Below are 16,218 nucleotides of genomic sequence, written 5' to 3' on the forward strand. Positions count from 1 at the left end.
CTGAGGAACCAAACATGTTGTGTATTTTGTTTGTGCGTAGATTTTTGTTTTGTCTGTGAAACTGAGCTGCACCAACGGAGAAGTGCCATGTGTTCTTGATATTTCCTCCAACAAACAAAAAGGGAAAATAAATGCTGGATGCAATGTGCAAAATGGTTTAAACACTGGCTCTCTGATCATTTTTGTGATTTCTGGAACGCTTGTTTTCTATTTCTGTGACTAAACAAAGCCAGTGATTTTAGCTCTAAATGCTAAAAATTTCTGCTTTTTGGTCATTTTACTTGGTAAACAAATCAAAAGTATATATATATTTTTTTCTCTAGTTTAGCCAGCCGACTAATAGGTGTGAAAGTGGATGTGGTAGTTTAGTGGTTGTGGCGTTGGACTACTGATGGGAAGGTTGTGAGTTTGAGTCCCAGGGCCATGATACTGCCACTGCTGGGCCCCTGAGCAAGGCCCTTAACCCTCAGTTGCTCAGTTGTAAGCTAGTTGGTTAATGTTGGAACATCTTGCTAAGTCTCTTTAATCAAACTCTAAATGAAATTAGCCATCTATGAACAAATTGCCCTTTGGCCCTTGTATTAGTCGCTGCTTATCCTTGCCCATTTCTCCTGCTTCCAGCACACCAAATTCAAGATCTGACTGTTCACTTGCTGCCTAATATATCCCATCCCTTGACAAGTGCCATTGTAATGAGATAATCAATGTTATTCATTTCAGTGGTCTTAGTGTTATGGCCAGTCGATGTCATTTATTAAGTGTTTATTGCCAGTCACGTGTTCAGTCCTGTCTCATTTTCCAGAGAGACTTTAAGCATTACTATGTGTTTAAAAATCTTCTTCTTCTTTCGGCTTTTCCCTTCAGGGGTCACCACAGCCAATCATCTCCCTCCACCTATCCCTATCTTCTGCATCCTCAACACTTGCACCCACTAGCTTCATATCCTCATTAATTACATCCATATACCTCCTCTTTGCCTCCTGCCTGGCAGCTCCATGTCCAACATTCTCCTACTAATATACTCACTCTCCCTCCTCTGAACATGTCCAAACCATCTTAATCTGTCCTCCCTAACTTTGTCCCCCAAACGTCCAACATGAGCTGTCCCTCTGATGTACTCGTTCCTAATCCTGTCCAACCTCGTCACTCCCAAAGAGAACCTCAACATCTTCAGCTCTGCTACCTCCAGCTCTGACTCGTGTCTCTTCCTCAGTGACACTGCCTCTAAACCATACAGCATGGCCGGTCTCACCACTGTCTTGTACACCTTCCCCTTGATTCTCGCTGATATTTCTCCATCACACAGAACTCCCGACACCTTTCTCCACCCATTCCATCCTGCCTGCACTCGCTTCTTTACCTCTTCACTATGTGTTTTAAAAAAATATATGAAAAGTGTTTGTCATGCAAGTTTTGTTTTTTGTCCTCCGGAGAATACTTGTGGTTTCTGTCTCTGATGTGTGTGCTGCTCTGTTGAGTTTACTGATAGTCTGTTGCAAATGAAATTTCATTGTTTCAGCTTCCCCCCATAATGCATTTCTGCTCCTCAATTCATCACGGCTGATTTCCAGCTGCACGCATGGCAATAACATTAAGGTCTACCGTGGTTTATCATTTTCCTGTGTGTTATATAACGTGACTCGGCTCTTTGAAAACAGTTTTCAGCTAGCTGAATATTAGTCTGCTCTTAATGGTTTCATTTTGTCTTATTAAGTCTTGGAGACCTGTAATTACACCCATACTTATTAATGAATCCATCTCGTGCCGTAAATGTTTAGCAGCTTAGTGATAATGAGAGGCTGTTACATTTTAAATTGATTAACTGGGTGTAATAAGCAGGCTAGGCTGTGTGTGGATGTATCACGTAGGACTAATGTTTTAAGTCCGTATTTGAGTATTCGAGTGTAGTTGAGTTTGTATGAAAGCCTGGATTAGTAACCCGTCCTCTCAGCTCATCCTGTGGATTTGTTTTGTACTGGTTTGGCGGTATAAGACATTTTGCAGTGTTCTGTCTATCTATCTATCTATCTATCTATCTATCTATCTATCTATCTATCTATCTATCTATCTATCTATCTATCTATGTCTATCTGTCTGTCTGTCTGTCTTTCTGTATCTATCTGTCTGTCTGTCTTTCTGTATCTATCTGTCTGTCTGTCTTTCTGTATCTGTCTGTCCGTCTGTCCGTCTGTCCGTCTATCTATCTATCTATCTATCTATCTATCTATCTATCTATCTATCTATCTATCTATCTATCTATCTATCTGTCTTTCTGTATCTATCTGTCTGTCTGTCTTTCTGTATCTATCTGTCCGTCTGTCTGTCTGTCTGTCTGTCTGTCTGTCTATCTATCTATCTATCTATCTATCTATCTATCTATCTATCTATGTCTATCTGTCTGTCTGTATCTATCTGTCTATCTGTCTTTCTGTATCTATCTGTCTGTCTGTCTTTCTGTATCTATCTGTCCGTCTGTCTGTCTGTCTGTCCGTCTATCTATCTATCTATCTATCTATCTATCTATCTATCTATCTATCTATCTATCTATCTATCTATCTATCTATCTATGTCTATCTGTCTGTCTTTCTGTATCTATCTGTCTGTCTGTCTTTCTGTATCTGTCTGTCCGTCTGTCTTTCTGTATCTATCTGTCTGTCTGTCTTTCTGTATCTGTCTGTCCGTCTGTCCGTCTGTCTATCTATCTATCTATGTCTATCTGTCTGTCTTTCTGTATCTATCTATCTATCTATCTATCTATCTATCTATCTATCTATCTATCTATCTATCTATCTATCTATCTATCTATCTATCTATTGAAAAGCCTTATGCTTCATGGTTTTTGTGTACATGGGGAGTTTGCATGTTCTCCTGTTGCTTCAGATGTTTTCTCTGACTACTCTGGTTTCCTCCCCCAGTCCAAAGAGATGATTGTTGAGAGATTTTATTAATCTCTAAATTGTTTGCATTGTGTGTGTGATTTGCAGTGGTTTGGCAACCCATCCAGGGCGGCCTTGTGATCCGAGTCCCCCGAGATGTGCTCCGGGGTCCCAGATGGATGCATGAAGAGATTTTAGTTTAAAGCATGGATTTCAACCCTACTGGCTTAAATCAGTTTTGAGTGGTCTGAAATGAAATGTTGAAAGATTAAGAAAAATAGCTAATCTCTGTTCTTCCGTGAGAGGCAAAATGGAGCAATAAATTCGATTTCATTAGCAAAGCCAAAAAACAAAAGAACAATTTCACAGAAATGGGGTGAATACTTAGCAATTACAATGTTTTGTTTTGCAGCATTTTTATAAAAGGAATTTTGTAGTTATTTATTTATTTAGTTATTATATGTATTGTTAATTTACTGTATTTATGTATAAATTGTTAAATATATTTTTCTTGTTTGAGAAGCTGGGTCTGGGTGCCAATACTTATGCAAGTCACTTGGTGTATATGGCACAAAGAGGCAATTTTTCTATTTTTCTCTAACCAATTGCAGTGCGTTTATCTGTTTTGTAGGCACTGTATCTTTTTGTGCGTTCAATTGTGAACACACTGGAAAGGAGTTGCTGATGTATTTTTGGTCACAAAGCAAATTTTTATTTAATATTCATTCGTTTTTTTTTTTCTTTTAACAACAGACTAAATATAATGCGACCACTTAGCTGAAATGAATTTGACCCCCTTGCTTTAAAGCCACCGTCACGCTCTGTACAAGTTCCCCATGATCTTGTTCTACGAAGACGGGTTTCATCCTGAGCTACTGAAGTCTCTCAGACTCCAAACCTTTCATTTTTGTGTTATGGTAATTGGAGACATTTGTAGCTGCATTGGCGTAATTATGCGTTTAATGTGATCCAGGATTAAAGTGAAGTAAGCGCTGGCCTAGATTTAGTTGCACTAATCTTCGCTCCTTTTTAGAAATGGCTTTCTTACGCTTTTAAAAGAGTAGAATTATAGCTCCGGGGGCTTGCTTTCTAATTCCTGTAACCCTTGATTGCACTCCATCTCGTTTTAATTCACTGTTCTGAAATATTAATAGAGCTCCCAGTGACCCAGGAATGTCAGTGTCCTGCTGGAAAGAAAAAAAAAGAAAAAATAAGACCTGTGATGTGGAGCCAAACTTCTGAAGAATGTTCCAGAGCTTGGTAACTGTGTGTAGTTATTAGGTTTGGTAACACTTGAGAAATTTTCGTGCAATGTTGCCCCAGAGCTGAAGTGTCAAAGGCCATGGAGTTTTACGTTTTTCCCTCTTCTCACTCTCTAAATTTAGCACACCAAGATATATCTACTTAACTGATGTGTTGAATCTGGTATGTTACAGAGCTCATAATGCCCACACCCCTTGACCTAAGCTAATAAATCCTGAGAAGGTTTGAGGGAGAGGAGGAAATGTGTATGTATTATCAGCGAAAGCGCAAGAGGTTGTGAGCGCACAGGCCAAAGCCTTGAGAAGAGAAAGAGGAGGAAGTGCCCGGGAGTCATTCAGGAAGTTATCAGCCTGCGTAAAAGGGCCACTTAATTACTCAGGCGAACGTAGGCTGGAGCTGCATTGCTGTTTTTTCATTATGCTCAGGAATGCCTGCTGCCCGAGTGCTGAGCTGGCAGCGAGACCGGCTGATGATATCAAAACGCCTGGCTCACAGCCAGCCCAAAAAAACAATTAGCATGCCTCCCTGCAGCAACACAGTCAGTTAAGCATCTGCTCACAAGAGTTCCAAACTGGGCACGTGGTATCTGGAGGAAACCAGGCCCACTGTTATTTGGATATGAAATGGAGAGACTGCTGTTTAGTAGTTAGCAACGTGAGGAGATCTGGCAACAAGGTGTTATGATTATGGAGATGATTATTATTGTATTGAGAACCTAATGATGAAAATAACAACGCCCTTCACGCTCGCTAATGCTTTCTGGATCACCGGTGATCACCTTTTCCTGTATCGGAACGTCCATACTGCATATAAAAGGACCTGATACGATGTCCTGTTTTATGATGTGCTGTTAATTTTCTTGTGAGAAGATAGCAGTTGTACTGCTTTGAGATTACAAAGCCCTGGCTCCTAAGAAAAGAGCAAGAGCATCTTGTCCTACTTGCCATTATCCATGTTTGATGTCATATTAATGACTAATTCAGTGTAAAAGTAGTGGAGGTAACAAATGTTGGCCACAAATGGTGAGTTGTAGCTTGGTACCTGTGACTGGACAGGAGTTATGCATGCTGGGAAAAAACATAAATGTTTCAAGCTGTATTAGTATATGCAGTATAGGGAAAGAAGAGCTATTTGTTTATTTCACGTGGATTTCACTTCACTCCATACAACAGAGAAGGAACACGCAGTTTAGAAGACTAACATATAGGTATCCATGTTATTTTTCCACTTTCCACGTCGAAAGCGGCGGGAAGTGACATCATTACGACTTGCAAATTACCACTTACAAGGCACCATTAATTCTCACTGTCAGATGGATTGTGGGTAATGTAGTGAAACCAAACCGAGTTAAAAAATAAATAAATAAAAAGGAATAGGCATATCAACGAAAGACGTGTTAAATTACAAAACGTTCTCTTGCGATATAATAAATCTTGAATGGCAAATTCATTCTAAATATTGATGGACTTCATAGAGGATTTGTCCTTTTAGCAGCAGGTTCCTGTATTCAGTGATCTGTTCAGTAAATTCATTGTATTTGTTCTTAGTCATTGTGTGCGTGTTTTCCATTCACTCAAAACGAGAAGGTAGATGTTAAATTCGAAATTAAGACACATACATTTTTAAACAGAATTGCGATTATTATTTATATAACAATATGCAAAATAGCTGTGGTTTTTATATATATTATGTATGAGTGTGGAGAAACATCTCAGATATGGAACACTGGCATGACGGGGCCCGCAGAATGAATTTTTGATATTTCACACTAATGAATCATATAACCAGTGATGCATGATTCAATAAGAGAGAGGGAAATTGGAGTGAGAAGCAGACTGTCACTCATGTCAGAATCCCCCCCCCCCCAGTGAAAAACGGCATGGGATCTAGACTGCACTTCGGGTCCGAAACACTAACTAGACCAACTCTAAGTCCGTGTCGGGGCTGAGGTGATGAGATATTCACCACCGTAGGAGTGTACACTTGATCTTAAGAATGTGATTGATTCTTTGCACACCCCCGTAACAACAGTAATTCGATGTGTGTGTTATTTGATATCCTTGCTTCTGGTTGAGTGAACATTCCTGTGTGGATAGATCACAGGCCGTATGGATGCTGGCCTTTAGCTCTGTATATTTTTATAGACATGATAACAATTTCTTTATGCCTCTAGGCCTGGAAATCATCTGTGCGACTTGCTGGGTTTTTTGGGGGTGTGTGTTTAGCTTCTTAATGAGCAGTGGGAGTCTGGTGGACAGCTTCAGCTGGAGCAGACCAACCAGACGTGTTTTCTGAACAGGATTCTTCCTGTGTCTGCTAGCATCATTTAACTACTGATTATGCTCTCACACACACACACACACACACACACACAGCGACTATGCCTCTCAAATATTAATTTCATTTGTTGCTATACCACGTATAAAGTATCTCATTTCATTCAGGCCATTTTGCAGCTCATAACAGAAAATGAGGCAGGGGGAAAGAAATCACTGTGTTTATTAAACTCAATTCAGATCAAAATTGGTATTTTCATATTTGACCAGAAAGTGCAGGGATGCGGTGAGAAGGTGGGGAGATCATTCTGCGAGATGGACAGCATCTCTTATTGCATCATTATCATTATCATCATCCTTGCTGTGATGAGTGTGGTAATGACGTTAGGCTCTGTAATGGACCCCTGACATCTAAGACAAAAGCACGGTCACAAATACAGACGGAGCCGTGCCGCTCGCCGCCATCGGCAGAACACGACAAGCGCCTTGCAGAGTTCCATCATTTCATTACACGCTTGCTCCTACACACGTGGCCTGGTTCACTTGTCATAGAGCAGGAAATGAGCCTTATTTTAGCGTCCTGCCTGCATCCCTCTAACAGACTCTATACCGACGGTCATGTAGCCATGGTCACACATCCAGTATGAGCCTCTCTGTGCCTTCTGTACCACTTGTCACTCATGGTGGCCCGCTGTGTTGCAGATTCACTCAAGACCGACTGAAATCATCTTCACATTTCCTATTTAAGACAACTGTTAGAGGAATTGTCTGTCCTAAACGATTCTATTACGGTCGCTACTTCTGCAGTGTATGCAGGCACTTGGGGCTAAAGTTTTTCATTAAAACCAAAAATGTTCTGCATAAATATGAGGCCTCTTGAATTTGGTAATCTGAGGCATCTTAAGAACAGTGCTCAAGTTTATGGGTACTCGACTTGGAAAAAGAAAAGAAAGAAAGCTTTAATCTGTATAAAAACGACCGCAGCAGCTGGGATGCTGTATTTTTGACATCTTCACGCAAGATCTTAGGTCTTTCTTGTTACTACTTTATATCAGAATTTTTGAAAGTTTATTTTGGTGAAATTGAAGAACATGCTTCAGGGAAGTACAAGAACATGAGTCTGTCTGTCTGTCTGTCTGTCTGTCTGTCTGTCTGTCTGTCTATCTATCTATCTATCTATCTATCTATCTATCTATCTATCTATATGTCTGTCTGTCTGTCTACACATCCGTCTGTCTGTTTACACATCCGTCTGTCTACACATATGTCTGTCTGTCTACACATTTGTCTGTCTGTCTGTCTACACATATATCTGTCTATCTATCTATCTATCTATCTATCTATCTATCTATCTATCTATCTATCTATCTATCTATCTATATGTTTGTCTGTCTACACATCTGTCTGTCTCTGTCCACACATCTATCTATCTATCTATCTATCTATCTATCTATCTATCTATCTATCTATCTATCTATATGTCTGTCTGTCTGTCTACACATCCGTCTGTCTGTCTGTCTGTCTACACATCCGTCTGTCTGTCTGTCTGTCCACACATCTATCTATCTATCTATCTATCTATCTATCTATCTATCTATCTATCTATCTATCTATCTATCTATGTCTGTCTGTCTGTCTACACATCTATCTATCTGTCTCTGTCCACACATCTATCTATCTATCTATCTATCTATCTATCTATCTATCTATCTATATGTCTGTCTGTCTGTCTACACCACATTCTTCTGTCTGTCTACACCACATCTGTCTGTCTGTCTACACCACATTCTTCTGTCTGTCTACACCACATCTGTCTGTCTGTCTACACCACATCCGTCTGTCTGTCTGTCTGTCCACACATCTATCTATCTATCTATCTATCTATCTATCTATCTATCTATCTATCTATCTATCTATCTGTCTTTTTTAAGGTTTCAAAACCATGTAGCTCCTCTGCTCGCATAGCACTTCTCCTTCTAAACTTTTTATAAAGCTATTGTTTGCTCCAGAAACAATTACATTAGAAATACATACAGAGTGCTGGCCTGAGCTGTGGGATGGCCCTGTGCCTTTTTAAATTGGTGGCCAATAGCTGAGTTTATAAATAACATTTCTGCATATTCACACAGATTTACAACAGAAATTCCACATTGTTATCCCTAGTTTGTACTCATTCCCTTAAACGGAAATGGGCCCAGATGTGACTGCAGTAATTATGTCTGGAATTGAGATTAAATCAGTGTAGAGCCAGATCGGTGATGACATTCGTTTAAATGGCCTAGCGCCTGTTTGCGAATTTATCTTCTCTTTTCAGACCAACTAAAGCTGTTAAAGCAAATGCAGCAGACTAAAGAAAATGGGGGGAAAATGCACCTCGCTAAATCTGTCCATAAAATGTGTTCTTAGACGTTGATTGCCCCAATTGTGTCTTGAAAAGAGCAAAGCATTTGTTTAACCTGTTATGCGATGCTTGACGAAACGTCGAAAGCATTTAAGAATGCGTGTGCATGCAATTCTACTCATGTTAGAATTTCCATCAATAAATACTGACCCTATAGGTAAAAATGTAATATGTAATAAATGTAAATCATTTATGAATATTTGCCTGCCGATATTCACAGTTTGAAGGAAGATTCAACATATTTTCTGCCCATTATTTATTCTCAGTGAATTGCTCGCTTCTAAATTTAAATGCTCAAGTCAATAATTACGTCCCATAGGCATCTATAGAGCATCAAACGTGACAGCAAAATTGCTTTCAGCAGCTCTAAAATGCCTTTAATGCAGCTTTTCTTGTCATTACCTTATTTACATTTTATGGTACGAGTGTCTGTGATGGAAGTGGCATCCTATTCAGGGTGTATTGATGCTCTTCGCCCTGTGATGCTGAGATTGGCTCCGGCTTCATTGCAACCCTGCCCCGGATAATGCTCCTCTGACACCAAGAGAAACTTCGTTTGTTGCATCACTGTTACTTATTTCTAAATTCACCGTCATGATAAAGAAAGCAGTTAAACAAGGATTCTAAAGCGAGTTGCTGCCTGCTATTTTCTGATTGAGGCAAACTGTTGGAATTGGTCTTTCACCAGGTGTGAGCTATAGAGATGCCTTGAGGCCACATAAAGAACATCTTGTATAATTAATGTACTTTGCAAGTGCACAGTATAATTACAGTTGTTAGTGATTGGAGACAAAGATTGTGTTCACATATATAATATGTTACATACACTGATCAGGCATAACATTATGAGCAGTGCCAGGTGAAGTGAATAACACTGATGATCTCCTCATCATGGCACCTGTTAGTGGGTGGGATATATTAGGCAGAGAGTGAACATTTTGTCCTCAAAGTTGATGTGTTAGAAGCAGGAAAAATGGGCAAGCGTAAGGATTTGAGCGAGTTTGACAAGGACCAAATTGTGATGGCTAGACCACTGGATCAGAGCATCTCCAAAACTGCAGCTCTTGTGGGGTGTTCCCGGTCTGCAGTGGTCAGTATCTATCAAAAGTGGTCCAAGGAAGGAACAGTGGTGAACCGGTAAGGAAGGAAAGTGTGGAACTTACCTGGGGAACACATGGCACCAGGATGCATTATGGGAAGAAGGCAAGCCGGCAGAGGCAGTGTCATGCTTTGGGTAATGTTCTGCTGGGAAACCTTGGGTTCTGCCATCCATGTGGATGTAACTTTGACGTGTACCACCTACCTAAGCATTGTTGCAGACCGATTTCTTGGAAACGGTATACCCTGATGGCTGTGGCCTCTTTCAGCAGGATAATGTGCTGTGCCATACAGCAAAAATGGTTTGATCAGGAATGGTTTGATCAGCACAACAATAGGTTTGAGGTGTTGACTTGGCCTCCAAATTCCCCACATCTCAATCCAATCCAGCATCTGTGGGATGTGCTGGACAAACAAATCCGATCCATGGAGGCCCCACCTCGCAACTTACAGGACTTAAAGGATCTGCTGCTAACATCTTGGTGCCAGATACCACAGCACACCTTCAGGGATCTAGTGGAGTCCATGCCTCAATGGGTGAGGGCTGCTTTGGCAGCAAAAACAGGACCAACACAATATTAGGCACGTGGTCATAATGTTATGGCTGACCGGTGTATGTACAAGTACAATGAAATACCAGTATTTACATGCAGTTTATCACTCACCAGTGATGATTTTACTACTCTTGTTAGTGACCATGTATGTGTAATTTCTAATCAGAATGCTAGCTAAGAATTTTGTGTATTATTTTCCCCTGAATATCCAGTTGTACAGGGCTTAACAACCTCAGAAGTGGCTCGTAGGATTGTGTGCGTTTCAGATGATCTGGAACACAGCATGTGTTTGTGAAATCTGACCTGTAGTTCAACCCAGAGAAACATGTTTTGTTATATCTGTTACTAATTTCTAAATTATCCAAGAAATTACACAACATCTTTGTTGACTCACGTCTGAGGTGAGTAGCTTCCTGGTATTTTCTGAATGAGACAAACATTTTCAAATTGGTTTTGCATCAGTAGGGAGATGCATCAGTAGTGAGTTGGCCTGAGGTCTTGTGTGCTTAGCAAACACAGTGTGATTGTAGTGTTGAGGGCATCGTCTGATCTTTCTATTCAGTTCACCTTTTTTTTTTTTTACTCCTAGACGTTACCTCAACTTTTGCTCAGCTGTAGTTCAGTAAGCTGAACTGTTAGTGCGCAAGATTTATTTTCTATCATTCTTTACTGAACATTACTGTACTTTTTTCTATATTAATGTATTGTACAGATGAAATCATTATAGTGTATATCACAGAAACTTTCTATATTCACACGAACCGGGAGATTCCTCATTCAATACATTTTAAAAGATTTATTATTAATGATCGCTAGTGGTTGGGAAAGAGGATCATGTGCAGAGGATTCGTGATTCAGTTCAGGTTTGTTTAGCACACAAGTAAATCCCTTTTGTTTTTCTAACAACCTTCACTCTTTTGTAAAGGCTTTTCATTTGATGCATCAACCAGAAGAGTCTTTGTAAAGTCAAGCGCTGATGTCGGGCGAGCAGGTTTACCACATAGTCAGAGTTCTACTTCATCCCAAAGGTGTTCAGTGGGGTTAAGGTCAGGGTTTTTTCACTCCAACCTTGGCAAACCATGTGTTTATGGACATCATACTTTGTGTACATGGACATCATTCTGCTTGAACAGGTTAGATCCCTTTAGTTTCAGTGAAGGGAAATTGTAAAGCTGTAAAAAAAAAAAAAAAAAACACACACACTGATGAATGACATAAAAGAAAAGGGGTTTCAGCAGAGTAGGCCACTTTCTTCCGTTGCTCCAAGGGACAGTCCTGATGCCCACATGCACATTGTAGGCACTTTTGGTGGTGGTCAGCATGGGCACCTTTCTATCAGAGCCAGCATGAACGTTTTCAGCAGTTTGTGCTACATGTAGATCTATTGTGGGAACGGACCAAAAGGGCTAGCCTTCACTCCCCATGTGCATCAGTGAGACTTGTGAGCCCATGAGCCTGTTGTCACTTTACCGGTTTTCCTTCCTCAGATCAGGTAGTGACCCGTGCATACTGGGTGGGAACACCCCACTAGACCTGCAGATTTAGAGATTAGTCATCTAGCCATTACAATTTTGTCCTTGTCACACTCGATTAGATCCTTGCACTGTCCCATTGTTCTGCTTCCAACACGTTATCAAATCAACACATCTATCCCATCCCTTGACAGGGCCATTGTAATGAGGTGATCAATGTTATTCATGTCACCTATCGGTAGTTTTAATGTTTTGGCGTGTGTGTTTATTGAACATTAACGTTAAGGGCAGATGCTGAAACAAAATTGGATGGTAAGGTTAAATTATTGTGGTGGTGTTTTTCTCCCCCCCCCCTTTCGTATTTCTTTCCACATTGCTCAGTGTTATAGTCGGACTGTTCAGATTCAAGGGATCATGTTTTTTCCCAGCTGGTCTTGTTATAAGACATACTGGGTTCTGTAATAAGGTCTGCCTATTGGAAAAAAATTCCACCTAAGCCTTCAAGGTGTTATGTGTTTGGCCACGATGGCTCTCGGCTGGTCCGTCAGCCCAAAGTCATGATTAACCACCAGATGATCAGTCTTACTGGCAAGTAGTTCACTAAACAACTAACTAACTGAACATGTCTATTAATTTTATGAATTAAGTTAATTAGGGAGTGTTGGGTTGTGTATTTCTGTGATTTGCTAGTAAATAAGATCGCTCAGTACTATGGAATGATGCACCACAGCGAATGCACATATTTAGGTACTGTCACAGCTAATGGCTCCTTCCGCTGAGAATTTCAGTAGGGCACGTCAACACATGAACTCTGGAGAGCCTTTTTTATCTATGTGTTGTGCCATAAAGGCAAAGCTGAGTCTATAGTTTCACATTTTTGCATTCTAACTTTTTACACTATAATCTAATTGGTGGAAAGTTAACAGCCTCTCGCTGACATGAACCGAAGAGAGTCATGTCCGCGCTCCTTAATAAGAATTTGTGCCGAGTTTGAGCTGTCATATAGCTTTATAATAAGCCAAGCTTTCACTTTTATTATTCTCTAGCATGAGATGGGTCAAGATGGCTCACAGTTTTGTCCATGTGGTTAATGTTATATCAGCTATTTAATATCAATCAAAGTGACCTTATTTGCATAATATATATCAGCTGCGTTATAACCAGTGCAAATGAAGTACATAATTAAGCTAGATTAACTAAACTAGCTATACATTAGAACAGTAATGCTCTGTACTGTCTCTATCTGTATTTAGATTTAAAGCAGAAACCCTCTCTTGGAATGTACCACTGTCGTTTCTCCAGAAGTATATTAAATTAGATCACATGAAACTCCTTTCCAGTTACTTATGACGATAATGTATTTGTCCTCATGCAAAGTTCACTTGCATTCTTTCAGGTTTCTGTGTTTTTTATAGTGCTCATAAACATTTGGCCTGTTTTAAAGAGTGCTTTGATTTTAGGTATCAGATAGCACCATGGGAATGTCCTTCTAGAAGTGTTTGTAGAGACCTGATAAGGCTGGGGTCATGTCTGGTGTGTGCTTTGTGTGATGGTCTATGTCAATCTCTGTGCTCTCTAGGAGGGAGACTTCCTGGTACGGACCCACCACGTCGAGTACTGCGACGGGGGAATTCTGGATCCCGATGACGTGCTTTCGGATTTGGTGGAAGACAAGGACAAGGTAAGGCTGATAAACTCTGAGTGAAATTATTCAGGCTTGGGGCATGGTACTCGCTCTGAACATGTCCTGTGATGATTAAAAAAAACCCTTTCAGTAAAAATAAGAAATGCTGAAAGTGTTTGAATCCAGCTCCTTCCAGCATCTTCAAAAAGCATACGCACTATCCTAGAAACCGTTTAGCATCTGTTTGGTTGTATGTCACACCCAAGCTGAAAACACACTGGGATGCACAACAATAATGCAGTACTTTGGCCTCCGAAAGTATGACTTCAGAGCATTGGAGTGAGGCGTGCCAGGGTGTGATAGAGGAGAAATGCACCACTTTGGGAATTGGATATGACTACAGTAGGAGAGAAATGGGAGAAGAAAAATTGTCCCGCGACATTTAAAGCAGCCCACTGTACAGTAATTTATGGAAATATAGCATACCTTTTGCTAGGGAATTTAGTTTCATATGGAAATTTGAACCTTTCCAAATGCTGATGTAGACCTCAGTCATATTTCTAACCAAAACGTGCAGTGGCCACATGAGCGGTCTTCCCTCAAGTGCTCTCTGCAACAATCCTCTTGAGTGTTTGATTTGTCCCCTCTCTCTGTATTTGCTCTTATTGTGCCCCTAACTCGGCCACTAACTCGATAACTCAAAGGGCATTTTCTTCCTAATTGAATTCATACATATTTCAGATGGCCTATCGTGTGCAAAGCTTTTGATATCCCCATGCTAATTAATAGAAGTGAAGGAAACAGGATGTGCCTTTCTGCTTGTGTGCATTGCTAGGACATTGCCTCATAAGCAAAAGTGTGTGTGTGTGTGTGTTAAAGTAGAAAACAATTATTTACATTTTCTAACAGCCATTAGCACTGTACTACAAATCAAACTCTGAAATAGGGATGATGATTTTTCTTTTAACCCTTCAGAAATTTTCACTGTTCAATATGTGATGACTGTTCAGCGTGTTAGGTGTTGCACAATGTCTAGGTCACTATATAAGCATTTTGGGTATTGGTATCCATGCTATGGTCAGAGCTTTATCCCTTCCACTGGATCATGTGTTAAACACATCAGTAAGTTTTACACAGTGTTGTGGAGTCTGTTCGCGCGAGAACACGCTGTCATTAAAGCAAACTGTGGACGTGCCAAATACTGAAATCTGTGTAAATATTTCGAAGACGCTACGTTTCACTCAAGCCTTTGTGTTGAACTGAAATGGAATGCCAAACATTTTCACTACTGGTCACTCGTGGTTCAGAGTATATGTTAGGACATATGCAAGATGAATTTCAATCAGGCAACAAGCATTAGGATCATTTTACACATATAAGAAAAAAATCTTATTAGCAAATTCTCTGCGGAAATAAGTGATGTTATCTATTTATAATTTATGTCGATCGGATTCTCCTTCATCTCAGATCCACCCCCCCATTCAGTCAGCTCCCAATTCCTCCGAATTCCCACCAACCAGCCAGCTTTCTCCTATATCGTGACAGATACCAACTAGTGAGAGTGAAGAACATATGATTCCTTGGGGCATATAAAGCAGGCAAATAGCATCATTCTGTGACAGCATCATATAACATGCTCAGAGAAACGTGCCATAACTCCATATAGCGCTCTTCCATATACATGACCTCACAGATGTATGAGATTGGATGATAATGCAGTGATTGACAGTGAAGAGAGTATGACATCTGTCACCTAGAGAGCACTTCTTTTCCTTCCTAAACCAGGGATGACCGTGGCGTCGCCAGGCTTATAATTTGCAATTTCCTGTCAACAGGGTGAATACCTAGGGGTCACTCAAGAGTCAGTTTGATGTTAAATAATAATATGTAGTAGCTTTAGAAACCCTTTTCATGATGTGGTATATTTATCGTCATATTATTCGTCTCTAGTGAGCATGTATAGTTAAAAGAAATGCATTCGGGATTTATTCTGACTCCGAATTATTTCTTTCAAGGTAACGGAATGGGCGCTATTTACAGAGTTCGAGTAAGAAAAGTAAAAATCTAACACACTATCAGGAATCTCAGGGTAAAAGAAATACTTTGAGTACAATATTGGCCTCATGATTCTCTGTAATGTGACACAAAAGTGTCAGGCTTCTGTTATTGTTTGCTCTCCCTGACAGCATTTAATTAAAGGCTGAGTGATTTTTTCCAAGCCTTCATATACTTTTAAATGAAGACAGTTCAGATGCAGTTTTATATGAAGATGACAGCCTTTATTAATGTATTTTTACTTAGAGGTTTCATTTCATAAGCCTTTTATGCATTAGTCTTTTCATCTAATAAATTACAAAACATCTACACTTTATCGGCTGCTTATTTACATCTTTTTATTTCCATTAATTTGTTTATTATTCATAGAGATCCATATACACACACACACACACACACACAAATTGCGCTCAGGCTCAGGCATGAGCTATTGTGCCTGGATTCTGTGTAAGCAGGAATTAGCTCATAAATCCATGATGGGATGTGGAATGCACTTTCTCTGCGGCGACGTTGCCATGGCGACAACTTTCCCAAATGTCACAGCCAACATTAGCATTTCCTGTTGATCCAGGAACTCATCACCCCCCCACCCCCCCGTT

At 40.1% G+C, this 16,218-nt stretch overlaps 1 protein-coding gene across 5 annotated transcripts in view; it reads left to right on the plus strand.

The window, feature by feature from the left end:
• pard3bb (par-3 family cell polarity regulator beta b) overlaps positions 1–16,218 on the plus strand; it is a 268,913-nt gene that overhangs the window by 6,479 nt on the left and 246,216 nt on the right. For all 5 annotated transcript variants that reach the window (XM_058392331.1, XM_058392335.1, XM_058392332.1 and 2 more), the window contains exon 3: positions 13,520–13,621. In XM_058392331.1, the coding sequence (XP_058248314.1) occupies positions 13,520–13,621 (102 nt within the window). The remainder of the gene's footprint in view (positions 1–13,519; positions 13,622–16,218) is intronic.

The sequence above is a fragment of the Hemibagrus wyckioides genome, linkage group LG06, assembly GCF_019097595.1.
Source record: "Hemibagrus wyckioides isolate EC202008001 linkage group LG06, SWU_Hwy_1.0, whole genome shotgun sequence".
In the NCBI taxonomy this organism is placed as follows: domain Eukaryota; kingdom Metazoa; phylum Chordata; class Actinopteri; order Siluriformes; family Bagridae; genus Hemibagrus; species Hemibagrus wyckioides.